Source organism: Gymnodraco acuticeps, unplaced genomic scaffold (assembly GCF_902827175.1).
Source record: "Gymnodraco acuticeps unplaced genomic scaffold, fGymAcu1.1, whole genome shotgun sequence".
Lineage (NCBI taxonomy): Eukaryota > Metazoa > Chordata > Actinopteri > Perciformes > Bathydraconidae > Gymnodraco > Gymnodraco acuticeps.
The window spans coordinates 8,321,125-8,349,045 of record NW_022990271.1 but is presented as its reverse complement, the minus strand read 5'-3'; the positions used below and the strand labels follow the sequence as shown (position 1 = coordinate 8,349,045).

At 40.0% G+C, this 27,921-nt stretch overlaps 1 protein-coding gene across 5 annotated transcripts; it reads right to left on the bottom strand.

The window, feature by feature from the left end:
* Window positions 1-210: 210 nt before the first annotated feature.
* On the bottom strand, window positions 211-27,921 carry scml2 (Scm polycomb group protein like 2). 5 transcript variants are annotated; one of them, XM_034221296.1, is made up of 14 exons: window positions 27,821-27,921; window positions 25,104-25,179; window positions 24,788-24,853; window positions 23,833-23,903; window positions 22,849-23,083; window positions 18,557-18,645; window positions 17,810-18,053; window positions 4,917-5,236; window positions 4,500-4,650; window positions 4,164-4,370; window positions 2,737-2,910; window positions 1,820-2,050; window positions 1,450-1,604; window positions 211-852 (listed from the first exon to the last, which is right to left on the bottom strand). In XM_034221296.1, exons 2-14 carry the CDS (start codon window positions 25,123-25,125, stop codon window positions 727-729), a joined length of 2,091 nt encoding a protein of 696 aa, XP_034077187.1. In that variant the 5' UTR covers window positions 25,126-25,179; window positions 27,821-27,921; the 3' UTR covers window positions 211-726. The 5 variants fall into 5 exon arrangements, with proteins under 5 accessions (XP_034077187.1, XP_034077186.1, XP_034077189.1 ...); XM_034221295.1 differs by lacking the exon at window positions 27,821-27,921 and adding an exon at window positions 26,144-26,440; XM_034221298.1 differs by lacking the exon at window positions 27,821-27,921 and adding an exon at window positions 26,144-26,440 and having other exon boundaries at window positions 212-852; window positions 4,500-4,629.

Sequence of the window (27,921 nt, the reverse complement as noted above, 5' to 3'; positions counted from 1 at the left end):
TTTAAACAGTCGTGGTAGATACCTTGTTTGTTTTAAACAGCATAAATACACAAACAACAATGAATACTTACAGGCTGTGTACCCGAATCTCCCGCTGGTCCAAACAAAGTAGGAACAGCATCGTTCTTCAGTGCCCTACGCTGTACATATTCGGCATGAATCGCTGAAAGGTTAAGGAAGCTTTGATTCGTGAAAGGCTGGCAGAGGGTGCGGCCATAGCTCTGGGCGTAGCTACTGGGTATCCCTACGTCATGATACCCAGGAAGAAAACATTGGAAAATGAGAAATCTCCAACGAGGCGATTTGGGGAGGTATTTTCTGTGTTAGAGTTTTACTCGCTACAGGGTGTACTTTGAGGGTGTTTGACTCTGCAGACCGTTTACATGCATAAAAACCTTCATAACACACAAGGGGACGGATAATAACCGGAAAAGCATGACATGGGACCTTTAAGATTACGGAAGTATTTGGCCAAAAGTAGTCACATTTTGTAAAAGTGAAAAAATTATCAAATCAGTTCAATAAATGGCCATCATTTTGTAAGTTTGTATTTTCAAACTTCCTTCATTCTCCAAATACAGAAAAAAAAACAGTGGACTTTACCACAGTGTCCTCAATGGTAGCTACGACCCTGGGTCAGGCGGGTTTACACGACATCCCTGTGTAGAGCAATAAGTGTTTTGTGTGGGTTTGGTTGCCAGTAGGTAAAAAGCTTTCCTTCATCCTCTATTGTTTGCTCTGTTTCAGCTTCTCAATGTGATGACAGAGTTTGAGCGCCGGGCCCAGCTTCAGTCCCATGTACTTCATAATGACATCACTGCGCAGCAGCATCAGAGCTCTGCCGTCGATCTCCTGCAGAGAGGGGATCATTCAGGGGGACACGTTACCAACACATACTTTCAGAATAATTTTAAAGGTCCCCTATTATACTCTTTTTCAACAGTATATTATAGGTCTCAAATATAAACAAAACATGTCTCTGAAGTGTTTGGCTTGAAATACCAAACAGATTGTGCATTGTAGCATCCCATAAACCCCTCTGTTTCAGCCATGTTTCAAAAGTGCTGATTTTGTGTCTGTAGCTTGAAATGTAAATGAGCTGCTGCTGGCAGCTTGGTTTGGTTTAAAACAAAACAATGGTGCTCTAGGACGAGATTCAGCTGATAAAATGGGCGGGTGTTACCTTGGTTGGTTATTGGCTCATGGTTGCAATACCCAAAAAAACATAGTGACATCACAATGTGGCCAACATCTGATCAGTTGATTTTCAGACCGGTTTTTATAAAGATGGATCAGGACAAAAAGAGAGAGAATCTATTTTTTCTTGAAACTTTCCAAATGTCTTTACACATAGGAGACACATGAAAAAGTATAAATAGGTGACCTTTAAGTTAAATGGTGAAACACCAATTTGACAAAGAAGACTGCTCATATACATGACATACTCACATGTTTTCTGAACAGTTCGACATGCGGGCCGAGAGTTTGGGGGTCAGCCTCTTGGACAAACCGCATGACATCGTCAACTGACCAGGAAGAGGTGTCGCTCCCTGAACCCTCCTTGTCCTGCTTCACGTGGTCTGGGCCTGTCGTCGAGCTAGCGGCTGGCAAAAAAAACAAATCAATTATACCTTCTCCTTATGATTGTAATTGAAATGGGTTCAATTAAAAAGGTTTATAGGAAATTATGTTTGTGCCTAAACCTCAACAACCGAGCAACTACCGTCCTCTTCTTGAATGTAAATAATTTTTAAGGGCATCATTTAAAGAAATGTGATCATAATATAAATAAATAATTGTATTTAAATGTCATTATTACATTTAGTAACCCTACCCTCAACTCGTCTGGGTGGACACATCTGGCCAAGCTCAGTGGGGTTTGAACTGACGCGTCTGAGGGGTGGCGGCGTGTGCGAGTGTCCGGGGTAATATGGCCGCTCCTTCTTTGTTACTCTGTAGTCCGAGGTTGTGTGAGAGGGGTGGGTGCTGGGAGCAGCATCCTTTGTTGAGTCTTCTTTAGACAGGCCATTTTCAGGGTGGGATAGTGGTTCTGGTGCAAGCAAAGGAAAGAGAGAAACTGTTAATGTTGTGTACAAACAAAAAGATGCTGCAAAGAACTGTACCATGAACAACGCAGCCATAAAGTGACTAACTTATGGAGAAAGAGCTTAGAGAACATGCCTCTGATAAGATCTCACAGTGCTCTAAACCTTAAGATCAAAACACACCAGTTCATTCATTTTTCATATTGAAAAATCCTCCCTTAAAACAAAGGGAATTGCTACAAAATATATAATTTCAAAATGGATCTAGATCTTAACAGAAATCAACCATTCACCCCCTGGGAACATGGTCTTATTATCTACCAAATTCTGTCATTGACAAAAGACAATTAACTTTAGCTTTATTTAGTGATTATACAAATGATGTTTAACCTTTCCACTTTTCAGATGGACTGTTGAAAGAACATCACTTTGCAATGTACATTATAAAAACAACTAGTGTAAATTAGGTGGGACCAGTTCTGCCGTAAAAATGCAAAGGTTGAAAATAAATCATAATCGTATAATCAGTAACAAAAAATTATTTTGTTCTAGAAAATATCATATATATATATCATTTGTTTCAAGATATTATGGCTCACAGTAAGTAAGTGAGCCTACAGCTGACTCAAACGTTCACCCTGTTACTGCACAAGCCCCTGTTTACAGTTACTCCGTCCACACTTCTGCCCACCTGACTTGGTCCTGTTGTAAAAGCGTGTGTTGTTGCCGAAGGAGCTGAACGGCTGGGAGCTGAACAAACTGTCACTCTCCAGATGTTGGCACATGTTCTCCAAGAACCGCAGCACAGACGACGTACTGGAGGCCGAGGGCAGCTTCACATAGCGGATACCATGCTCTGACCGCACTGAGGGGTACAACACAAAGAGCTGTTAGCATCACACAAAGACACACACACGCACATACACACTGTATGCATTCACATCTTAAGAAAAACAGCAGATGGTTTAGGGTAACCACCCTCCCTTTAGAAGCAAAAACCCACCTTTTTTAGCCCATCCAACACTGCACCAAACACCCCTCCTTCCACCAACACCCACCCAAGCCAAGCTTCCACAAATTAATCCCCCTGCCCCGCCTCCTCTTCACCCTACCTCTCCGAATCCAGCCCCCCAAGGGAGACCCAATCCCAGCATCCAAAACCAGGTTAGCCGCACATGTCATTTCTGATTACAGACACAGGGCTCACATCAGCTGCTGCCACAGGCCCTGTCTTTTATTCTGCCACTCTTTCCCCGCACACATACAAACTGACACACACATGCAACATGCATGACCCATGTGTGAGTGCTTAAACCAATTGCACCTGTCTGATTGCAAATCCATGCTTTATGGCATTAGGTGTTAGGAATATATTATAATGTTTCCAGCACTGATTTTCAAGAAGTGATTTTTTCCAAGGAATATTTCAACACTTCCTTCTTTGCAAGATAACAAAATCTGTCTACCAGCACCTCCAAATCTGGCAGGTTATTTTAGGTATTATTGATTTGTTTAATTTGTACAAAAACTGAAGTGTGTGTACTATTTGGAATTTTTCTTGGCCGGGACCAGTTGGCGTTCAACCAATAGAGAGTACAGGAAGTTACTGCTTACAACTAAGAAATAGTCCAACAAATAGCCTGCTGTGTTACTGTAGGTGAAACAATCACTTCTACACTTTGTATAAATTAAATAGACAACATGTGGAATTTATGATCTTTAGAGGTGCTGCTAGGCAGATTTGATTACCTTTGCAGAGAGCCAGGCTCAAGCATGTTTCCCACATGTTAATGCTAAGTTAAAGCTCAGTCAAATGTCCCAAATATGATTTTAACAGTGTGCATGTATGTGCTCTTACTTTCAACGGAAACATGTTGAAATAGTGAATTACTAAAACATTACAAATAAGTTGCTAAAAGTGGAAATCATATTTTGTTTAAGCAAAAAGCCCAACAATTGATAATTTGCTTCTCAAACATGAGATTTGATATTTTCATCTAATTTCACATTGACCACATAAGAGTTTTACACTTTCAGTCGGACAGAATATATCTGTGTCACATTGTTAACCTACAACTTCTCTCAGAGGGGTAATCCTGTGGTGTTTACTGTATTTACCTCTGATGACCTCTCCTCCTGTGTGGGACTGGCTCTGCAGGAAGGACAGCATCACAGAGGGCTGGTACGTGCAGTCCACACAGGCCTGAACAGCCTGCTGCAGCACTGCGTTGACTGGAGCCGGCCCAAAGTGGTCGGGCAGCTGCTGCACTAGCTTTCTGTCAAGATGCGGGCCGTAGTTCCCGTGCTTGTTCACATAGACACACACTGGAATAAACAAAGAGAGGGAAAATTGTACCAATCCAAACATTGTTGAATTCTGACTGTTGACTTTTAAATCCAGCTAGAAAGAGTGGTTGATAGTGAACATACATGAGGCTCAGTCTGTTATCTTACCTGTGCAAACTACATTTGAGCTGTTGCTATGGTTGTTGTCTGCTGAGGCGTGTCCGGGGGTTAGTCTGGTCTCTGGAGGGGGGGCTGTAACTGCCGGTGTCCCCAGAGATTTCAACACCCCTGGCTTCCTCTGAACCAAAACACAAACAAACTATTTTTCATTAACTTTCTGTAACCCACAAAGTTTAGTAATGATTTATTAAAGGTGTATTTAAAACTTTGACTAGTACACACAAACTGCACTGCAGCACATTTTTCAGCTTCTAGCGCAAATCTCCTCATTTATCATGAATAAAATGTTAAACAATGCACCTCTGACCCTTTTTCCTCTACATCAAATCTGCCATAATACTTAAACATAAGATGACAGGGTCACTGGACCGCAGCATAACAGATTACAGCGCGGTGACATCTCACCTTGTTCCGAGGCTTGGGCCCTCGCTTTTTGTGTGGTCTGGGGGCCAGAGGAGCCTCAGAGCTCGTCCTGACAGGACTCGCTGATGCTCCATTTACTGCTGCTGCCGCTGCAGCCTCAGCCGCTGCCTTCAACAAAGCAATGGTCAGGGATTTGGGACGACGACCACGGACCCCCTTGCGCACAGGGAGGGGGGGCAAGGGGTTTGGAAGTCGGTATGAGGTCTGCATGTAGGAAGAGGAACAGTTGGAAGAGGAGCGACGTGTAGTGAGGGAGGATGATGTGGAAGAAACCGGAGCAAGCAGTGCCCCAGGGAGCGTAACTGTAAAACATGGGATTATGGAGATAGAGAGAGAGAAAATATTTGTTATTATTTTTGTAATATGCATGAAAGATGCTAAAGATCATCATAAAAGATTAATACAGGTTCATTTGGACTTTTGCTAATTGAATACATTTTAAATCTGCAGCTCAAAAACAATAATATGGGCTTCAAACAAAGGCATGTGTTGAGAATAATCTTTGCTAAATTATTAGCAATGTCACATTTACACCCTTAAGACTGTGTTCAGTGTTAAGACAGATTTTTAAAAAAGGAAAAAGAAATGTCTGAAGAAAGACAAAGGGGGAACTGTGTGGTTCTGCAGAGGAGATTTGTTTTGATTTTCCTGAGTCCTCTGAGATTGGCAGGTCCTTTGTATTTGGCTCCTCCTTACGCTGAAATCAGAGTCAAAAGTCACAAACCCCCAGAGATCTGCCTGCTAGACTTTTCCTTAAAACTTCTGCAAAACTTCTGCTTCCAGCAACACAACACAAATAGTTATTATGGTGATAAGATGTTAACCCTTTTCCCACATACAGCAGAAGATATTGGATTCTTGGGGCTGGTCAATTGGGAGTTTAAAATCTGATCAAACCATTATGTGCATCAGATAAGAATCCTTTGGAAACGCCATTTCAAAACCTGCCTTTTGGACTGTAATGCCACTTTGTTATACTCGTTTGCTCACTTGCATAGACAGGCAACCATTTTCTGCATGTAGGTTGTCACATTTTGAGAACTTCCAAAGGTGGATGAGTACTTTAGTCGCTGTATCTGTGAAAAGCTACAATTGGCTGACAATATCAGCCTAGCAGGTATATCAGCAAGACATTGGTTTTAAAATCCAGCATTCTAGGACGAGGTTCAAATGTAGCTATGGCGTGTGCCATCCCTTGTCCGACAATGGCACATTATACAATAAAAATATATGAAGAATACCTCAGAAAACAACCTAGCAACCTCTCTTTTTGGAGGCTTAAAAGTCTCTCCACAAAAAAATAATATAATTGCAAAATCTCCATCAGCGTAGGTGTTAAAATAGAAGGACAGTGGCAATAAAGTGAGAAAAAAGGAAATAGGTATTGTGAGAAAGGAAAAAAAAGCAGTGGCTACACCACCCACGTCTGTCCTCATTAGCCCTGCATGACTCTGTGATATGATCACATCATTATCAAAGAGGTTGTGTGAAAGAAGGAAATTGAGGAAAAGAGAAAGATAAGCCTCTCCTCTTTCAATACAAGTGAACTGTTTGGTGAGAGCAGCGTCCTGAGAGTGCATGTGGAGGCTCTCATGGGGCCCGGGCTTTCATTAGAGCTTCTTGACTGAGGCAATATGGAGACACTATGGAAGGTTTACAGTATTCTCTAAGGGGCCAGCCGGGGCACCCTGAAAGCTGCTTGATTGGGAAATGAGTGAAAGTGGCCGTCTATAGAGCAGTGTTTTGTTTCAGAGGGTGAGGTCTCACTCGCTCACCAGGAGCGGTCACACAAAGCGTGCTCAGAGAGCAAAGGAACAGAAATACCAACCTGCACGCACAGTGGCACGCGTATTCACCGAGCTAGCAGGATTAAGCCCTACAAAGGCAGATCAAAAATGATTTGCAGGGTACCAATCAGTATCAGCGGGTTTTAATTCTCCAAGGGAAATCTGAGTTGGGGGCCCACTCTGATCTTTCCTTGTTGAAAAAAAGAAAGTCTAATCCATTCACGTAATGTGACAGCCACTGAAGCAACATGTTCAACTTCCACACTGGTGATTAATGTCACATTATGATGGTTTTGAGCTTAACATTTTATAAAAAGTAAAACAAACTAATCATCTTTGCATTTTTTACTACAACTTTCAAATGTTTTACGTCCGTCTGACAGCATCATGAATATTCTGTATCCACTTGTTCAAGCTCTTCATCAAAGCAATATCCAATCCAACTTTATTTATATAGCACATTATAAACAACAGAGTTGACCAAGGTGCTGTGCATCAATAAATATATAAAAAGCAGCATAAATACATTTAGACTTACAAATGTAAAAGCACGAGACAATAAAACCATACTTGTAGCTGAAAAACTCTCATACATGATGTAAAAACATATCAAATGTATACTAAGAGTAATACTCAAACTTAGGACTGTGTGTGCTTTATGGCTGCACTATTTGATGAAATATTATATTATAAATGTTTAGAAATTAGAAATATTATAAATGTCTTCATACATGCAGCATTCTATAAAATGTCTCCACAAAATACATGAACACAATTCATTTTACTCATCAGAAAGGCAATACATGGGATCAGCACTACATGCTTAACAGTTATAGATTTAAATAGATATGTATTTTTTTGTAAACACTGCATTAGCATTAAATTATCATTTCTGTACTGTTTTAGAATGTAATAGTAAACAATGTCTGCCTGGTGTGGTAGTAAAGATGCATACATTTCTAAAACTCAACAGCTGTGTTGTAAAATGATGTGAGTAAAATGTGAATTGTTGTATACTGGTTAAAAAACCTAACAATCATCTAGGAAAACACTTAAAATATGCCCCATTTAGATAAACTCCAAAAAAGTGAATTGATTGGACCATCCAAAAAGCTTCAAAATGTTTACCACGGCATCCCTAGCATGTGGTTCTGATCATGACTATATAATTCCAACTGACCCGTCGACCCGTCTGAGCTACAGCCTGAGGAAATGTGTGTATGTGACAGTGTGTGAGTGCACACGCACGCATGAGAACAGGGTCGCTGGGAAGTGTGTCTGCTGTCTAGGGGGTGGGGGGAGGGGCTCCACACAGAGCCTCATCTAATTACAACCACACACCCTCTACCCTCAAATGCTGAGCACCCAAACACATACACACATGCTGTTGAGTAAATCTGAAGCAGTATAAAACTCGTGAACTGCGAATCAGGTGTGTGTGTGTGTGTGTGTGTGTGTGTGTGTGTGTGTGTGTGTGTGTGTGTGTGTGTGTGTGTGTGACTGTGCAGACTGAAGAGAGGAGGAAGTTACTTAAATAGCTTCAGGCACAATGTGTAAACACAACACAAATTCTATATGAACCACCAGTGTTTTGAATGCAACTTAAGTGGATGTTCACCGTTGAATAGTCAAATAAGTTCATATAATGATCAAAACAAGGGAATAAAAACAGCAATGAAAATATCTGAAGACCACTAATCCTTCCCTCATTATTTGGCAAACTAATTCCTGATGTTTCTCACACACACACACACAGATTAAAAACACATGGATGGAGCACCAAAAATAATTACTGACAAAAAACTGTTAAATCTACAAAGTTTGATTCTCTCTGACAAGCAATAGCCACTAGGCTCTCGAAATGAATTTGACTGAATGCAATTCATTCAAAAAGTCTTGAACGTTGAACAAAGAAAACAGTGTCAAGCTGCAGTTTTAATCATTAACACCCGAGTAGGCGGCTGCTACACATGTGAGAAGACATGCAACTTTCATGTGAACAGCAGATTTACCTTTCACTTCCCTTTGTATGTTTTGCCAGCCCAATGAGTTAAAATGTGAACGCAGTTTTTTTAGTTAATAATCCTTAAAGGCATTTGGGGAGAGAATTATCAAATCTAAACACAATCATTTCTAAGACCACCACTACTACTTCCTGAACCGAACAAATCATTGACTGAATTAGTGCAGTTTTTACACATGTTGATTTGTAACATTTTAGGGAAGAAGAATCCCCATAAGTCTAATGAAACATGTCATTGCTACAGAAATATAACTCCACTTGACTTCAATGAACTGCATTGTATAACTAAAACAACCTTTAAAACACAATGGAGGCAAAATACTGGAAATAAAAAGTGTGAAGTTTAACTTGAAGAAAACAACAAAAACTCACCAGGAGTTTCCCAGCTTTAGTTGTGGCTCTCGCAGTAGTAGTAGTAGTAGTCGAGGCAGTGGTAATGATAGTTGTAGTAATGTCCGTAACAATACTAGTAGTCACTCAGTCTGGTTGCTTCCTGGTTCTCTTATAGCAACTCTTTCTCTTGTGTTGATGTGTTTCTTCTTTCTGACTGTTTTTCCTCTTCCTAACTTACTCTATATTCTCCTCATCTGCACTCCATGGCTGTTTTCTGTCTTTCTATCAGCTGCTCTCTCTATGTGTGTCTCCCTCTTGTTTCTCCCGGCAGTAGTCCACAACAAAGCCCACGCTGCTGCTGCTTCTGCTGCTGCTTGTTCAAGCTGCTGCAAAGCTTCCCTTCCAATGAATGAGCATGAGGGGGGGGGGGGGGTGGGGGGGGGGGGGAGTGGTGTTTATATTTGCATACGGGCTAGGGAGGGGTAGACTGAGTGAGGGAGGGAAGGGGTGGGTATTTGGATAGTGAGGAGGGAATAGGGGGGAGTTGAGTCCTTTATTCATGTTATCTGTAGGCCATATCGACAGTCTACATCAGTCACCTGCTTCTCAGTGAGCCCCTGGGGGAGGGGGAGAAGACGGGGGAGAGGGGTTAACTGTGGGGCTCTCGGATCGGATGGGGGATGGGGGGGAGGTAAAAGGGTTAAACTGGATCAGAAGAGTCCCAAATGAAAACTGGGCAAAACTCCTGGAGTTGGTGAACACGTACGCAAGCTTTCACTCAACACACGAACGAACGAACGAACGAACGTAAGCACAGCCCAGAAAGAGGTGCCCCCTCGCTGTGACCCTAGCCTATTCAGACATTCCCTGGTGAAAGATGGCCAGGTCCAGTGTCAGGAAACAGTGGTGCAGTCGGATATCACCCTGGCTCTGGAACAATGTGGAGCAGAGCATTTAGAGGAAGCCTGCATGGGAAGTCCCTTCAGTCTTCTGATAGGGCTGATGTTGCAGATTCAAGGAACAAACTATTTGATACAAGTATGTGAAGCAGTGGTGTATCAACGAGCTTACATATTTGACATCATTCTTGCACTGCTTATGATTTTAAATGAAAGAAGAGGTTGTAAGGTTCACATAAAGGAAACAACAGCTTTGACTTTAAGGCACTGATGTCATCTTTTTAATAAATAATACCTTGGTAAATTGTGGCAAAATGCCCTAATAAACAGTGTTGGGACTAACGCGTTACAAGTAATGCGTTACTGTAACGCCGTTATTTTTGGCAGTAACTAGTACTCTAACGCATTACTTTTTAAATTCAGTAACTCAGTTACCGTTACTACATGGTGCGTTACTCCGTTAGTTTTTTTATATAGTCAACAGCCAGGCGAACAGAGATGAGAACTGTACTTAAGTACAGTACTTGAGTAAATGTACTTTGATACTTCCTGTGTCACATGCGGAGACGGGCTGTGGGCGTGTTTGTGTTGTTTACTAATGGCGCGTTTCCACTGCAGCGGGGTAGCCCCGTTTAAGCGTCCCTAATAAGCGTCCTCGCTCTGGCCCGTGGGCTGCCTCGCTGGCCGGCCCAGGCCGTGGCGCATTCCCATTACAGTTTAGGACCTGGGCTAGCAACGCAGTGTAGGCGGGGCGATCGGCTTCACATTTCGAGTGGTTCCGTTCGAGCTCCCCCCGCTGGATTTATCAATCCCCAATGAGATGAAGGAAACGTTCGTTCAACCTCATCCGGTCGACCCGACGGTGTGCTTTTCTAGGAAGTAGCTATTTTTTGTAAGGCTCATCCGTTTACAAAATGATGTTTATAAAAAATGCTGCTGCAAAGCTTGCTTCTAGATAATATATGTGCGACGCTAGGGATGGAACTCCCGCGCGCAAATCTTTGTGGAAGCGAATTCTCTCTGACTCAATCAGCAGTCCGGTAGGGAGTGGTTGACGTCACTAGTATCGTCCCATGGCCTGGTCCTGAGGGGAACCACGATTTTATGAGGGCCGGAAAAGAAGGGAAAAAGTACCCCGCTGGGCCGGTACCTAACTTAGGCATATATGGAAAACGCCAACCAAAAACCCGGCCTGGCCGCTTTGAGGCCGGTTAAGGACGCTTAAAACGGGCTACCCCGCTGCAGTGGAAACGCGCCATAACAAGACTATCATGCGGCGGCGGAGCTCAAGTCTAGTTTTCTCTACCTGGAGATATTCTCACTATTTCACTTTTGTCGAGCACAAAGAAAAAGAACGTTTAGTTAAATGTAAGTTGTGTCTTGGCGGGTCAAAGATCCTATCTACTGCCCAAACCAGTAATTCAAATATCTTAAAACATCTGCAAAAACAACATGCTGGGACGAAGCTAGTAGCTAAGACCACAGAGACTCAGCCGACGCCACTCCACCTCCACCTAAGCAACAGCGGCTGGATTTTAACCAAAGGACTGTTATCCAGGGAAAAGTCGATAAAGCCATTGCACGGTATGTTGTAGAACACATGCAGGCTATTGCTACAGTGGAGTCATCCGCTTTCAGGGAGCTAGTTAGCATGATAGCATGTCCGGGCGGCACACGGCATATGGGACGGAAAACTTTTTCCAACTACCTGGAGAAAGAATATACAAAAAATGGAAAGCCAGCTAATATCGATGCAATCCAGATTGCATATAATGCATGTCAAGTTGATCAACAGATTGTATTATTCTCCAATGCAATAACAGTACTGAAATGAAGGCTATAAGCAGTGGTGTAGTGGGGATTTTTTGTACTGGGGGGGGACGCTATTTTAATTAGGTCATCCCAAACAATGCCACACAAGTGCGCATGCGCGCAGTGCACTCACAAAACGGGCAGACAGGTCCACAGAAACTACCGGTATGCTTAGTCCTACTTTGGTTACTGTACTGCAAAAAGCAGACGGCGCTGCGCTCAACACCCGGAACCTGCGGTCCTCAGACTCTGGCCTGCTTACCACCCCCCGCACCAAACTGCGAACCTACGGGGACAGAGCCTTCAGTGTGGCAGCCCCCACCCTCTGGAACGCTCTCCCTGTGGAGATACGCAACATCCCCACACTTGAAGCCTTCAAAAGGGCCCTCAAGTCCATCTGTTTGCCAAGGCTTTCGGCCCCTAAATCGATCTGTTGTTCTGTTTGTCTGTCTTTTGTTTTGTTATGTTTGTCTTTGCACTATTACTTGTGAAGCGACCTTGGGTCCCCTGAAAGGCGGCTATAGAAATCGAAGCTATTATTATTTATTATTAACACACACACAGACTCAAAACCATGGACACACTGGCACATAAGTTACATAAACAATTTATAGGCCTAAATTGCATAAGCTACAGTATTGCAACTAAGCAGACAGTGCTGCTTCTCTCTCTATCTCCACTTTTAAAAATCTATTTCAAACTCATAACCAACAAACAAAATGTCCAAAGTTTGTCCTGAAATTACTTATTAAATAAACAAAACGAAAAATATAGCCATACTTATGCAAACAAACATTGAATCTGGACTTGAGACATTATTCTGATTAGGCCTAGCCTACATTGCAAATAAGCAGACAGCGCTGCTTCACACACCACACACACACACACACACACACACACACGACACACACACCACACCCACACAACACACCACCACACACACACCACTACACACAAACACACCACACACACATCACACACACACACACACACACACACACACACAACACCACACACACACAACACACACCACACACACCACAACCACAAACAAACACACCACACAGCACACACCCACACACACACACACACACACACACCACACACACACACACACACACACACACACACCAACACACACACAACACACACACACACACACACACACACACACACACACACACACACACAACACACACACACACACACACACAAACACACCCACACACAACACACACCACACACACACCCCTTTGGTTTTGAAGACTGATAATCCGAAAATGGATGAACAACTTTGCAGCCCAGTTTCCCAGCTTTGCAGTCTATCCACGGGTATGCCTCTTGTTTCCTCCCGCCACATCGCCTCCGTCCATACCTCTGGGAAAGGTGAGCTTGAGCTAGCTAGGGGAACGTTGCTAGCGCAGCTAACGTGCCGTTGCTAGCATTATCCACGTCTTGAGGCGGCTCTTCTGATGATGTATTACTATAGCAGCTCCACTTGTAGATTCGGTGCTGCTAGCCTCTTTCTTCTTGTGAATTATATTCTTTTTAGAAAATAAGTCAAGTAAAACATGTTAGCCTGCCATTATAGAGCTTTTTCGTTAGTGTTCTTGAGGGAAAGAGCTGCCGCAAAATCGGCGGGCGCGGCGAGCTGGCTCGCCGTGGGTGTGTCAGTGACCGCGGGGTCACGAGCGTGATGATGAATCATACTTTTTTAAGGAAATCGTTTTTATTTTTTATTATAATTACTGTGAAATGTATTATGTTTTCGTCATTATTACAACAAATACACACTTGCAACTGATAACACTGGCAATGATTTTATATGTATTAGACTTAAAAAAAAAGATCATGCTCAAAATAAGTGGGGGTACGGAGTACCCCCGCGTCCAACACCCACTACACCACTGGCTATAAGGGCATTAATGGGAGCCCTTTTTTCAAGTAACAAAAACGTTACTTTTCACAGTAACGCATTACTTTTGGGTGTAAGTAACTAGTAAAGTAACTGAGTTACTTTTGACATGAAGTAACTAGTAATGGTAACTAGTTACTGGTTTTCAGTAACTAGCACAACACTGCTAATAAACAACTTGTTTTTCCTAGTTTATACTTTAGTTAAGTATTCAAAAATAAAATGCATGTCTTAGCCTAACTATAGAATATAAAAGGTGACAAAAAAATAAATAATTTTACCATAAATAGACCCAAGCTAGTACCAAGTGTCTGTATCTGCTAAAATAGAGGCATGCTCTATTATTCTATGCATTATTCGGGCTATTTTGCATTCTGACCCAGTTCAGTTCACCAACAAGCCAAGACAAAGACGTATCACACAAAACATGAAAGAAAAAAATCAGTTTTGCATGATGATTTACCGTCCAGAAAAGAGAAACAATTATAAGAAAATCAATTTTGGCATCTGCTGTAACTTCTTACAAAAAAGAATAGCAGGGTCACAACATGGACATTTTGATGAAAGTTAATTAGACATTTTAAATAGAGTAGTAATTACTGTCTCTCACTCCCTTTCTCACATGTACAGCTATATCAGCTCATTAACACCTCAACCAAGCCCTACTTATTCACTTACAGTACTCCCATACAAACATAGCTGTCTGCTATTGCTATTATCATCACTATTTATTTCTTCAAAATGGACTAACGCACAAAGAGTACATCTGTGTCATGCTCTCTGCAAACACAGACCTGGGTCACAACAACTTTGCTTGACCATTATCTAATCCATAATCAGACAGATGTATAAATTAATCTGCTGGACAAATCTGTTTACTTCTTTGGGGACAAACTCGTGCTGGTGCACACATATTTGGGAATCTGGAGTGCTAACCAACCCACAAACTGTGAAATATGACAACCCTGTCAGTTGTGTTGGCTGACTGGTCAGAAAATCTGGGATTTAACAAGACAGATTTGTCTCCCCCTTCCTATATTGGTTCATTAGGTCATACAATCCCCCATCTGAGTGTCCGAGGATCTCCACCCAGGGCTTGCCTTGCAAAGGTGCACTATGTTTTCTAAGAATTGTGAGTAGATAACATATTTTTTTAGTCAAACCAACTAACCTGGCTCAAGCTCAAGCTACATTATCTCCAACAAAATCATTGTGTGTTCTGGAAGAATTCCACAGACACAAATGACATTTCACTTTATATGTATGTATGTGGTAGTGTAAATCTCAGTGCAGTGCAGACCTGTAGAAGAGCTGAGCTGCCATGGCTTCCTCATCTCACAAGCAGAATGAGGATAGTTTCTAAAAACAACCTTTTCCTTACTTATTGCTCTAGCACAACTTGTTAGAAAACCACAAATGATGATCCCCGTTCTCCTCTTTTCTTGTCATGGGTGCCACTGGTAAGCATGAGTCATCGATTGTTTTCTTGTTGACAAAGTTCTCACTAGGGATAGGGCAGCTCACATTATAGGTTTAAAATAAGTCTGTGTTTATTTTTATGAATCCAGTCATTAGATTTATCTGAAGGCACATTTGAGTCTTGCCAATACAGACCACTCCAAAACAGAAAATGGCCCCTGGTGAGCTCTAGAGGCAGGTATAGGGATGTTGCATCATGACAGCTCTCTAAACACACGATGATTAGTATTTTATAGACCAGGCAGTCTCATATAAAGCAGACATTAACGTCTCACTGGTGTAACACTATACAAACACTGGAGGCTGAAAACTCGACTGCCTCAACGCCCTACTGAGGACTGAGAAATGTAACTGCTGCCATCCATCAACAAAATGAAGGTTGTTGGTCCGAGGTATTCAAAGCCACCTGTTTCCTGTCCAGCGGGCACCAACAACAGGGTCAATGGAGGAAATTGCTGGATGGGAGCTAATGTATCTAACAGCAAGCATGAGGATGATTGATATTTGCAGCATCTGCAACATATCCACTCCAGAGTCATTGGTCAAAGTCATTTTGATGGATGAGAAATGTCTAAATATCAGCCAAAGAAATTAAACGGATAAACCTTCAACATTAAGCTTCAGCATTAGCGCACATCATATGTGACATGCTCCTGTAACTGCTGTGTCTAATTAACATATAATTACATCCTGATTAATAATTGTAGTTCAGTGCTGCGTTCACTCTTTAATAATATCAATTGAAGCTCTAATTTGTGCAGAACATACAGGGATTGTTTTTTCTAAGTGACATTCAGGAGTCCACATGGGGTCCATAGGAAAATTAGGAGTATATAAAAACACACAGAAGAATGTGGTTTAATGTTCTTCTTATCTGAAGGGGCCTCAGAAGAATCTGCCATTTTACATTTCTCAGAAACAAAACAGTAGATATAATACGAGGCAGTTCTCAGTCAAATTAGATGACAAGTGCAAACAATGGAACACTATTCAGAGGATTATGAACAAACATTTCTGGGCATACATGACAAAGTCTGTGTCTCTCAGAGTAAGTCAGTGTTTGTTATTTTGCTCTGACTGCCAAGCTTTTTTGCCACATCTTTCAATGTGTAAAATGGAGCCAAAAGCAGACCAATAAATCACACATTTAAAAAAAACAGCCTCTGGTTATGTAAAGCACTGGATTAATATATGAGTGGGATCTTTTCAGGCAAACCCGCTGAATCTTTAGGGAACTTGGCAGACTAAATGTGGAGGTCAGAGCTGCGGGTCACAACCTCTACAACAAAAACAACCAGCTCAACACAGAGCAGAAGGAAAAAACACAGAGGAGATTCACAAATAAAAATCCAACTTCAACAATTAGAACAGATGTTGTTATTTATAAGTTGTTCTACATTTTAAATTAACTTGATAGGGTGAACATGTGTGCCTTTCTGAACAATAACACACACTCAAGGGTCTAGCAATTGAAGACTTCAGTTAATTGTTAACCTTCTAAATTACGCCTTCATACACACTCACATAATTATCTATAGGATGTCACTAAAAGAGTTTCTCATTACAAGAATAAAGGAACCAACATTTAGCAAGGTAATTATACTGCCCATTAAGCCATTAGTTCATGATACCACATAATTACCTTGAATAAGTACTAAGCAATTCATCTACCCCAAATTAAATCTGTGATATTTCCAAAAAACATTTTTCTTTCTATGAGATTAAGAAAATAAGCAACATATCTTTCATTTCTATATATTTTTTAAAAATAGCATTATTAGCTATCGTTCCTGCTTGTCATGCTGCTTGTGTCTGCCACAATAGGCCTCCCTTGTGTTTTGCAGAACATCAACTGCATCAAAATGAATAATCCGACAATATACCATCAATTATTATGAAGCTCAATGAGTACTTCTTCGACAACAGGTCACAGTTTGCCAAAGATCTACTCAAATGCTTGCACTTTGTGATGTAAAGTCTCAGCGACAGCAAGACAGACTGAATAAGCTCTGAACAAGGCCTCTCTGTCTTTATAATGGCTCAAGTCTGCGCCCGAGAAATATGACACCCAGTATCGGGAATGATTAAGAAGAGAGAGCACCAAACAAAAAACCCTTTAAAGAAAACTCTACAAATAGGCTGAGCTGTCAGTCACAGAATTTGCCCAACTCAGCTCTCAGCCTGTAATGATGAAGCAGAGGCATCAGAGTTTGTGCTCTGCTGCTCTCTAGTGGGGGCAATTTAATAATGTAGTTTGAAGATCTGAGATAAAATACCCCTTTCCCCTTAAAAACAAGAACAACCAAGTAAGTCTGTGCACTAAACTATCCAACTATTGGCATGAATAATGGTCTAAACTAAGATCTTAAAACAATCATGGAATCATAGCTGGAAACAATAATTTGTATTATAATTTGTATGAAAATGTATGCATTATCATGATCGGTAATATACAAATGTTACATATTGTTTAGTGGAAACCAGTGGCATCAGCACAAGCTATATCATCTATTGCTACTCACAGAAAATAGCATTAAAAAGCCTTAAATCACAATTTTTACACTCTACACGTTACATGACAATCGATACAAAATAAATATCAGTATATATCAATAAGTATTACTTACAGAAATTTCCAGGCGGCTGTAAACTGTGTTTCGTCAGGGCACACCAGCCGACAGGGAACACGTCTCTGGAGTCAAAGTGGCACCAATAATCAAAGGCGCCTCGCCAGCCGTCGAACATGACGAAAATCTCCAGACCTCTGACCTCTCCAACTGTGGCGGGACAAATCAGGTAGGGGTTCTTCCTGTCTACCGCCTCCAGCTTCATGCCAGGCTGGAAGTAGTTTTTAACTGCTGTGGCTGGTTCCTAATGACACACACACATACACATAAACAAACACATTAATACTGTACAATCCGATTATCTCTGTTTCTATCCTGAAAGTATTTGAACATGATTATTTATTAAGAAACAACATTTTAACTGTTTCATTCAAATAAATCACAATTTTCTCCACTTTGCTGTAATAATTTATGCCGCTGTGCCCCACCAACTGTGCTCATTACTGCAATAGAAAAAGAAAAAATGAAACTTCACATTTTATAATGTGAACTCAAAATGTATTCTTCTATTAATAACCCCAATTATAGAGAAAAAAAATCCACATCTTTACTTCAAATAGTTACATTTAAATATTGTACAGTATGTTTTTGGTCAAATGTTACATTCATTTAAACGCTGACACCTTGAAAGTGAGTCCCTATTCAAAATGAAATGCTGTATTACTTTTTTAATGAAACCAAGAATAAATTGACATCAGATGTGTCAATTCATTTTTGGCTTCTGTAGCGTCTACCAGTTGCCTTTACCTTTTTAAAAGCAGAGGCAGGGGCCATCTCTGCTCCACTCAGCGTCCGCAGGAGGAACATGGGCCATGAGGAAGCATTCATCCTGAAACCTGAACAGAAAATCTGATTTATTTAAATTATTAAAACCTGGACAGAGTTGTTGGCAGTATGAATCATTTTGCCTAATGGCACGTTTACCCATTTAAAAACATGTCCAACAGCACATGCAGTTACTACTTGCTAGTGACTTTGAGACTTTAGCCTACCATTTACTAATAACGCTCAAGAATTCCTCTAATGACCATGCTTTCATCGTCTTAGACGCATCAGGTAAAGGAAGAAGAGACATTATAATTTCTAAAAGATCTGATTATATCTAGGATCACAGAAGATGACATAGAAGAAAATGTTATTTAATTGACATCATCTATTAAATTTCAACTTCAGATGTGTATTATTGCAGAGACTGGTTGGGTACGGTTAAATATTCAGAATTTTAAAAAAAGCAACCACATAGATGCTGAGATTATTTTAGATTTGACTTGCTTACACAATTAAGGGAAGTGGCAGAAATACACAAAAAGGAGCAAGTTATCCTAATGAGAGATAAATAAAACACGGATATATGCTGCTGTACTATATTAAAAAGGAAAATAAACAGCTGCACATACATAACGAGAATAATAATAATAATACTAGCCTCTAATTAAACAGAAAGAATATACTGTGTTCAACAAATGGTCATGCCCGTACGTAAATGCCATGGAAACAGAACGTGGCTCTGTATAAAGCGCTGCTGACCATTTGCACACCTTTTGCAAAACACACCCGTGGAGAGCGAACTCCTTGAGACTCAACATGCAGGAAAAAGGAATGCATCACTAAAACTGCTGTTGAAACCCGGAGAGGCTCAATATCACCCTCAGTTCCCCCGTTAAGGAGCAGCACCTGCAACTGGCCATGTGGGCCTTGTGTGGGGCATATACATATTGATTCAACTTATTGTCATTACACAGTACAGGTACTATGTAACGAAACGGTTTCTCTGCATTTGACCCATCCTAGTGTTAGGAGCAGTGTGCTGCCATTATGTACGGCGCCCGGGGAGCAGTGTAGGGAACGGTGCCTTGCTCAGGGACACCTCGGTAGCACTTGGTCTTTCCGGGACTTGAACTGATGACCTTCCAGTTGCCAAGCCAAGTCCCTATCGACTTCACCACCACCGCCCTATCAACATGGCAGGTAAAACTTTTTTTCTTTTTTTTTTCTCTCGCCTTTTAAAAATGGATCATTACCCCTTATATCATACAAAGCCATTTCTGTGTTGAAATAAGTGAACATTATTTAAGGTGGAAAGTTCATAGAATGTTGCAGTGGCGAACCGTGTCTATCACAACTGGACCTTCTGTAGAGGATACTCTAGGATATTCTACCCAGAGACCCAGAACAAGATCTGATTGGTTGCTTTCTTTTCTAACACAAAACCATTGAAATGCGTAGTGCATGGTCCGAGAAGGACAAACAAATCAACGTAACACTGTAATATTACAGATCAACAACACGGATACGATTCTCATGTATTCATTTTATATACATTTTATTACATTTTATTACATTTTATTTATATAATTAAATCGATTTTTTGTTTGTTTTATCTGAGTGTTTCAGGGTATTCTCTGAATACCTTGAAGGCCCTGACGGTTCGCCACTGGAATGTTGGCAGTTGGAATCAAGAAGGAAATATGACTTTGTACAATATCTTGAATAAATAAATACACATTTTGAAAATATGACTTTGTTTAAATGTTCCTTTTACTCAAAGTATTATTTATGTATATTCATAATATAACATGCTGATATCAAGCTCCAGATTATTTCCCGCAAAACACAGCGTAATTATTCCCAATTATATTAATATTAAGTCACAAAAAGAGGCGGAAAAGGTACTCAGATCTTGTACTTAGAAGTACCAGAGTGTAGCAATACACTGTTACAAGTAAAAGTCCTGCAATCAAAATGTTACTCAAGTAAAAGTAGAAAGGTATTGGCATCAATATATCCTTAAAGTATCAAAAGTAAAAGTATGCATTATGCAGATTGGCCCCTTTTCAGAATAATATATACTATATGTTTTGAGTATAACTATTCATGCATTAATGTGTTTATCAAAGCTGGTAAAGGTGCAGCTAGTTTTTAAATTACTTTGTTTAGTGCAGGTAGCTTGTGAATATTACTCCAATGTCACTAAAGTCTGATTTTAGTGTTGATTGTATTTCACATCATTAATCCAAAATCTGCAAAGTAACTAAAGGTATTCAATAAATGTAGTGGAGTAAAAGTACACAATTTACCTATGATTTGTAGTGGAATAAAGTAGAAACAGAATTAAATACTTGAGTAATGTACAAGTACCTCAAATGTTACTTAAGTAGCCTACAGTACTTGAGTAAATCTACTTAGTTAAAAACCACTGAGTGTATTTAATATCTAGTATGAATGTGGAGTCGCTAGGTCACATGACAAATAAGCTATTGAATTTTTTTAATTATTAGCATACTTTTCAGCGATAGACTAGCAAGGTATGGAAGATAACATTGTTGAAAACCCTGTCAAACTAAGAGAGAAGACGTCATGGATCCGGATCAAGCCCCCAGGAAGTGCGCCGGACTCTGAGGAAAATATTCGTTGTGGCCAAATGGCGGTACTACACTTCCGTATCAGTTGCTGGGCCCGGAAAGACTTTTTCTCATTGACTTACATTGGGAAAGTGACGTCTGTAAATCGTTGGATATTTTTTAAACATAAATAAACTACCCAGTATGAACATTTGTATAGCCCTTATTAAAAACATTCGGTCCTCAAGTTGTAAAATGTGCTAATAACGTTATTTTCCTCGGCATTATGAACGCGGATCTACATCCATGGATCTAACCCACGGGACCGCGCCGCCCGGCACGTTCATGTGACGTGTGCAGTACTACATGAGTTTTACCTTTACCCATGGATGCACAATAAGAACGGATTATATGATTATATGAATACTTTCGTGACGTTTCACTCTCTCAAAAGTAGGGCCATTTTATCTTCATACGCCAATGAGCAACTCTCATAGGAATGAACGAGGACCCGACTCCCACGCTGTATCCAGTTCTTATTATACATCCATGGTCTGGATATACAACCTGAAACTAACTTCACCGCGGTCATTTGCGGCGCTTTTGCAGCATAACACCATAGCCTGCATAACACGCTCTCCTCACCTTCCACCTGAATGGAAAACGGCTGATAAACTGCTAAAACGGCAGAAAAACAAAATAGTGTCTGCCTTAATTAAAATCAGTTTGATTCAATAGTGATCCTTCCTTACACTAACTTAAAGTCAATGAACACTGAGATGGGGTGAGGAATCATAACCTCACGTTGCAGATCAAGCTGCTGTTTCACTGTAAAACGTGCATCCACACTGAAAGTCAACCATACTCTTCTGTCAGGAAATGCAATAACTAAAACCACGAAACAGTGAGTAAATAGCGTATATAAATAATAATTTGTTAAGCTACAAGTATTGTGTTAGTCCACTAGCCATTATGCTTATATATTCAAGGTAAAATCCCATAGGCTTATGCTAATAACATTAGCGTTCTAACTTCTGTACCTGTGGTGAAAACTTGACAATCAGGGACTTTTTCTTAGCAGTGAAGCTTGCGAGTCATAATAGAGCAACATTGTGTTTATTTTAGTTAAATGTCATTTCTGACAATCACTTTTTTTGGTTAAACATTTTTTTTTGAAAATTAACTGTGCATAGTGCCAGCTTTTAACCAATTTTCACAGTGGCTAAACAGTGGAATTACAACTTCCGGGTACGTCACGTGACGCCATTGGCCCAATTTGTATGTATTATCAATAGACTATTTGAAAAGAGAGGATAGTGAATCTGTTTATCAGGTAAACTTCCCAGTTTAAACGCTCAGTATACAAGAAAGTGCATACTGAGTATATCCCAAGACAAAAGATGTAGCAATGAAAATGTCCTGGCTGTGGAATGGATAAAGTATCTCTGATTCTGATGTCAAATGCAGTATGCCAAATACACCTGGATGTCTTTCTGCCTCCGGTTGCGATTGAAGTTTACAGGTCAACATGCTTCTCTGTAGTAGAATGTCCATATTGTATACACTCTGCATGCAACAGTTAACAATGTGTAAAGGCAGCTACAATACCTTTTGAACATAAACAAAAAACGATGTCATTCCAAAAGCATCACGACATCACCTGCATACCCTCAAGTATCTATGTTTAAAGACACTCACCCAGCGGTGGCTGCAGCATGTCTCCGGTCCTCTCACAGGTTCCTATTGGCTGGATGTCTAACGAATCAACCAGTCTCCAGAAGTCGTTGGTGTTGTCACTTCCATCCAGACGCAGGCGTAGGCGAGTGCCCACCATGCCCATCACCGTTGCAATGCACACAGAGTTAGAGTTGCGAGGGTCCCGTGCCTCAAGCTTCATTCCCGCTTTAAAGTCATTAGAGGGGGGGATTCTGGACTGCAGAGGGACACAAGGGCCTTCAGTCACTATCATGTTTTGTGAGGACACATATTTCTTGATTTATTACACATCTAATTATACTCCAATTAATAAATTGTGATTTATTTGAAAAACACAGTAAACACAGTAGGCTACGTTGTAATATTGTGCATACTGCGACTTCATATGTATTTACAGTAAATAGAGAATAAAGCTGCCGATATTCATCGTCTAATGTAGCCTACTCAGCCAATTTCTTCCTACTGGAAAAAATAAATGTAAATCTTTAAAAATGTGTCAATAAAACTAAATTGTTTTCCTTTAAAAGCTGGTGGGGTAGCAGTATTAAATAAACTCTTTGATTAGGACTATTTTCAGCCAGCAGCAGTTTATTTTACTATATTCAAAAATAAACTCATGTTCATCGTAATAAAGAAACATATCACTCACTACAACAAGGGGATGTGTTTTTAATCTTTTTTTGGAAAAGAATGGAGCTCTATGGCACGGAAAAATACTCAGTATACAATTGTTAGGTTTTATTTGGCACTTGGTCTTTGTTAACAGTGAGATAAATAGAGAATATACCTCAAACAACACATTATAACCAAACAACCCTAATTTTAAAACAAAAAATGGCATGCTTTTCCTGAGTTATAGCAGACTATATTCAACCATTTTTAAGATACAAACATTTAAAGAAAACAACAAGGGGTATGAATAACATTGGACCCTTTAAATGCAATGATAATAAAAAAGCAGCTAACCTGTTTGAAGCAAGTCGGTGAGGCTGCAGTCGAGGACGTTTCTCTCAGATAGTCTTCCCATCTGAATGATTCTAGCATCAAAAACAAACGGATGATTATTATAAGATCAGAAACTGCTTTACTTGTTCAAGTATGAGTAGACATACAAAAAATGTCATTGAGTTTTTTGGGTTGCTCTGTGTATTGCTCACATACACAGAAATAGACAGGTAAAATAAGGTTAAACATTTACCTAAGATATAAGTATGTATGTGCTCTAGGTGAAAAACAACATAATAAGATTATTAAAAGAGTTGGTGCAGAGTGCATCCTGATATAATGTATTTTAATATAACAGTAATATAATAGAGTTTGTTATCAAATCGAACATATATATTGTTTCTTTTTTTCCAATAGATTCCATGCAATGTGACCAATCAACTTCAAATCTGACCCAATGTTTGTATTACTAAGGACACATAAGACATGCTATAAAAAACAAATAGCTTAATCAATAATTTTTCGGAAAGTGTTTTTTCTTCTTCAATTTATTGTAAAGGCCTTCAGCCACAGAGCATTATCCAACATAATATTGAACTACACTTAGCATTATTCAACTGATAGTTTGGAAGTAATGAGTTGCAGTTAGAGAGCAAAACAACCATGTTTACTTGTTTATACCTTAGTTGCTAAATCTGCACCAGCCAGGAAGCTGAAGAGAAATACTCAAACAAAACTTGTTTGAAAATGTTTGGGAAAATCTGGGGAAACTTTCTTAAAATGGAGTTTAACATATAGATTAAAATATCTTATTTACCCACACCAGAAATGTACTGATAAAAGATAATAAACATAGGTTAGTGCTCGTACTGGAACCGAAGCGGCTGGATTACAAAAGCTATTATCTGAAAGTTTTAGAGGGTTAATGAAAAGATTAACTATGAACAGAAAGAAGCCAGAGATCAGAGTTGCCAACCATTAGATTTGTCGAGGGGAGATCCTGCTGTGATGCTGCTGCGTCTCTCTTTCTCCTCTTTCTGATCTGAAATCAAAAGATGATTGAACTGCTCATCAGAATGTGGGAGCTGCTGACATACAGACTGTAATTACTGTGAGAATGAAGGCATAAAACCTGCTATGGGAATAGTTCTGAGAAAAGAAAGACTACCAAAAAATCGAATTATGTGGTTGGAAAGCGTTAGTGAGTATTTTTGATCCTTCTGTGTTTGTTTTATGATCAAACTGGTGTTGAAGTCTAGTACATTTGTTCAGTCAGCACTGTGAAGGCCTACCTCTGTGTGGTGTTCGGCCCATGATGACCAGTTAAACGTGCCGCTGCAGGGGAGCTGAAGTCAGACAGGCTGCTACCTGCACAGACACAGAACAGCATTTCAAGTAAAAAGATGACAGTATGTTTAGATATATTGTTTCAATAGTAAATACACATCTTTGATTCACATCCGCATCAACATTAACAGATTTGAAACTTATGTGCAACAATCCTTTCCCTTTGCACTGACTTTGCATCGGATCCTATGTGTATGTTGGGTGAAAAAGTACCTAATGTTCTAAAATACATTTCTGATTTACCTCTGGTAAAACTAAACATGGAAAAGTGTTTATGCCATGACACAAACTTCAGGGAAACTTTTAGGTTTTTTTTTTCCAATTAAGGCTTCAGTCTTTTATGTTTGCCCCTTAATTTAATTTAATTATTTTTATTTTATTTGGTTGATTTGGGTCCGTTTATTTATATCCTGCACTAACATTTTACAGGGTAAGGGTTTTTTGTCATTTATATAAAAAACGGTCTGTGTAGCCAAGGCCAAGGTTGTTTTCCAATCTATACCTAAATATTCACTGGAGCTCCAAATGGGTGTATAATATATTTAAATATTCCCCCACTAATGCAATAGTAACATTTGCTAAAGCTACTTAGCTGTTTAAAATCGAAACTTGAACTTTTTTTTTAATAAATATTGTTGTCTGCAGTACGAACAGATGAGACCTTTGACACATTTGAGACAAATAAAGGCATAAAGGTCATGGTAAACAAGTTGGTTTGAGGAACAGAAAAACTAAATAATATCATAATCAAATTGGATCAAAACAGATAATATTTGACAGTCTCTAAGGATGCATTACATTCCAATAAAAACATGTATTCATTTTGCAGAACAAATAATTATGACACTGCATAAACCCTACCAACAACATGTTCACTCATGTCGATTTGAAATGTATCAAAGGTCTCTGCGTTTCAAGTTTTGCTTCAGGACTAACCTTTACTCCTGATGCAGGTTACATAATATTAATAAAATAAAATAGTTACCACACGATCAATGCTGAACAAATGGCCCAAACATGTAGGTTCACAAAAACTCTGAACATACTCCCACTCCCTGGAAATTCTGTACATGGTGATAGCTCAAGAATGAAGCAAAAAAATTATCCACAGTATGAGAGCATCAAAAAATGTTGTGATGCACTGTAATCCAGAAATGTAGAGGTTAAATTTGCTCCAGAAGCCAGAGAATGTCTCCTTTTCTTGGTTTAAAAATCTCAGCATCTGCAATGCATTGTGTCTGTCCCTCCCTCTGAAGACCCTTCTGTCTCTGCAGCGAATCCCATTGAGCCAGAAGGAGCCATAAAGATTCCAAGCTGCCATAAAAAGCCATTAAGACGTGTGGATGCGGGGCGACATGAAAAGGATTCCAACTCTGCTCTTCACTCAGCTGCAGCCTGCTTCAGTATTTGCTCTGCTCTGCCTCTCTTGCTCAAGAGAGTCTGACACAAAACACCCATCAGACCAGGAAGCACTTCATTTTACAACCCCCATTTGCACTAAGGCAACCACTTATCTAGGAAGAGTAATGTTCACTAACCTGAACAGTGAGAAGATCTGAAAAATTACCCTGAGATCTGGTTTCAGGAGGGGTCATAACTTTTCCTTGACATGAGGAGCTGTCACAGTGTGACTTATGACAGTAGTTTTTCTCATGTGATAAAATAAGTGCACAAATCGTTATACTGAAAACTTTACGATGTTTTGTTCTAGTGATACTTAATTTAAAACAAAACAAAACAAATTCAGACATGTGAGAGGTTTCGGAGAAATTTACAAGTTGGCCTGGTGTATCACCCACAATTGGAAGTGGAAGTAGAAGTAGTTGGAAGTTCAAAGCCCAAATACATTCCCACAAGACAAAGAAAAGCAGTCAATCTATGGAAGAAAAAATCACTTGATTTAACAATTAAAGGTTTGGCTATCCACTAGTAGCCTATATATATATATATATATATATATATATATATATATATATATATAATAATAATTACACACATTACCGCCGGGAGACTGAGGGGTGTGACCCGCTGCAGGCCGTCACCTCCAGGGAGGTAACTTAAAACATGGTTTCATATCCAAAAAAAACTTTCATTTCAGAATGTTTTTCATAAAAACAGTTTTCCTGATACCAACATTTAGGTCCAATCTCTGTGACTTAAGATTGAACGTGTGGTTGATGAAAAGCACACATCTTTTTCATTTGCATGATGCAGGTTCGGAGGGGAAACACTGAATCAGCAGAAGAAGAAATTAGATTTGAAGAAAGGCATGTGACGCATTTTCTTTTGCGTTATGGTCCCAGTTTGTGGGCGGTACAGTGGTCATTATACAGGGCTAAACCATACAATATATGGGCTAACCACCACTAACGTTTCGTTACAAAACGGAGCGTGATAGGAACATTATAAGGCTGGAAGATCGTAAACGTGTTTTGGGTTGAAGTGTAACCTCTTCAGGAATCCAGTAAACAAAAAGCAAAGGGGGAATCTGCAGAGTTCAACGTAGCTCCTGAACGCAGCGAGCTGTCCGCCTGAACAGAAAACAGTATACACGCTGTCTGAGTCAGTACAGGGACAAACAGCAGCTAACATGACCGCTTATCCCTTCAAACCCGTCACTGGCAGCACATCAGAGTAATAATGAGACAGCAGCCGTACCAACCTTTTTGGATTTTGATGGGAGATTCCTCACTTTCTATCAGATGCAAGCCGCCATATCCGCTGCAGCTCCGCGCATGTCCACCACGCAGTGCTGTAATTCAT

Excerpts from the sequence above, each read along its gene's own strand:
- scml2 (XM_034221296.1), bottom strand. The coding sequence starts at position 25,125 with ATGGGCCGAACACCACACAGAG. Across the intron at positions 4,371-4,499 it reads CTCAAATGTAGTTTGCACAG|TGTGTGTCTATGTGAACAAG; the intron begins GTAAGATAACAG and ends TGTTTATTCCAG. Across the intron at positions 853-1,449 it reads TCGAACTGTTCAGAAAACAT|GAGATCGACGGCAGAGCTCT; the intron begins GTGAGTATGTCA and ends CCCTCTCTGCAG.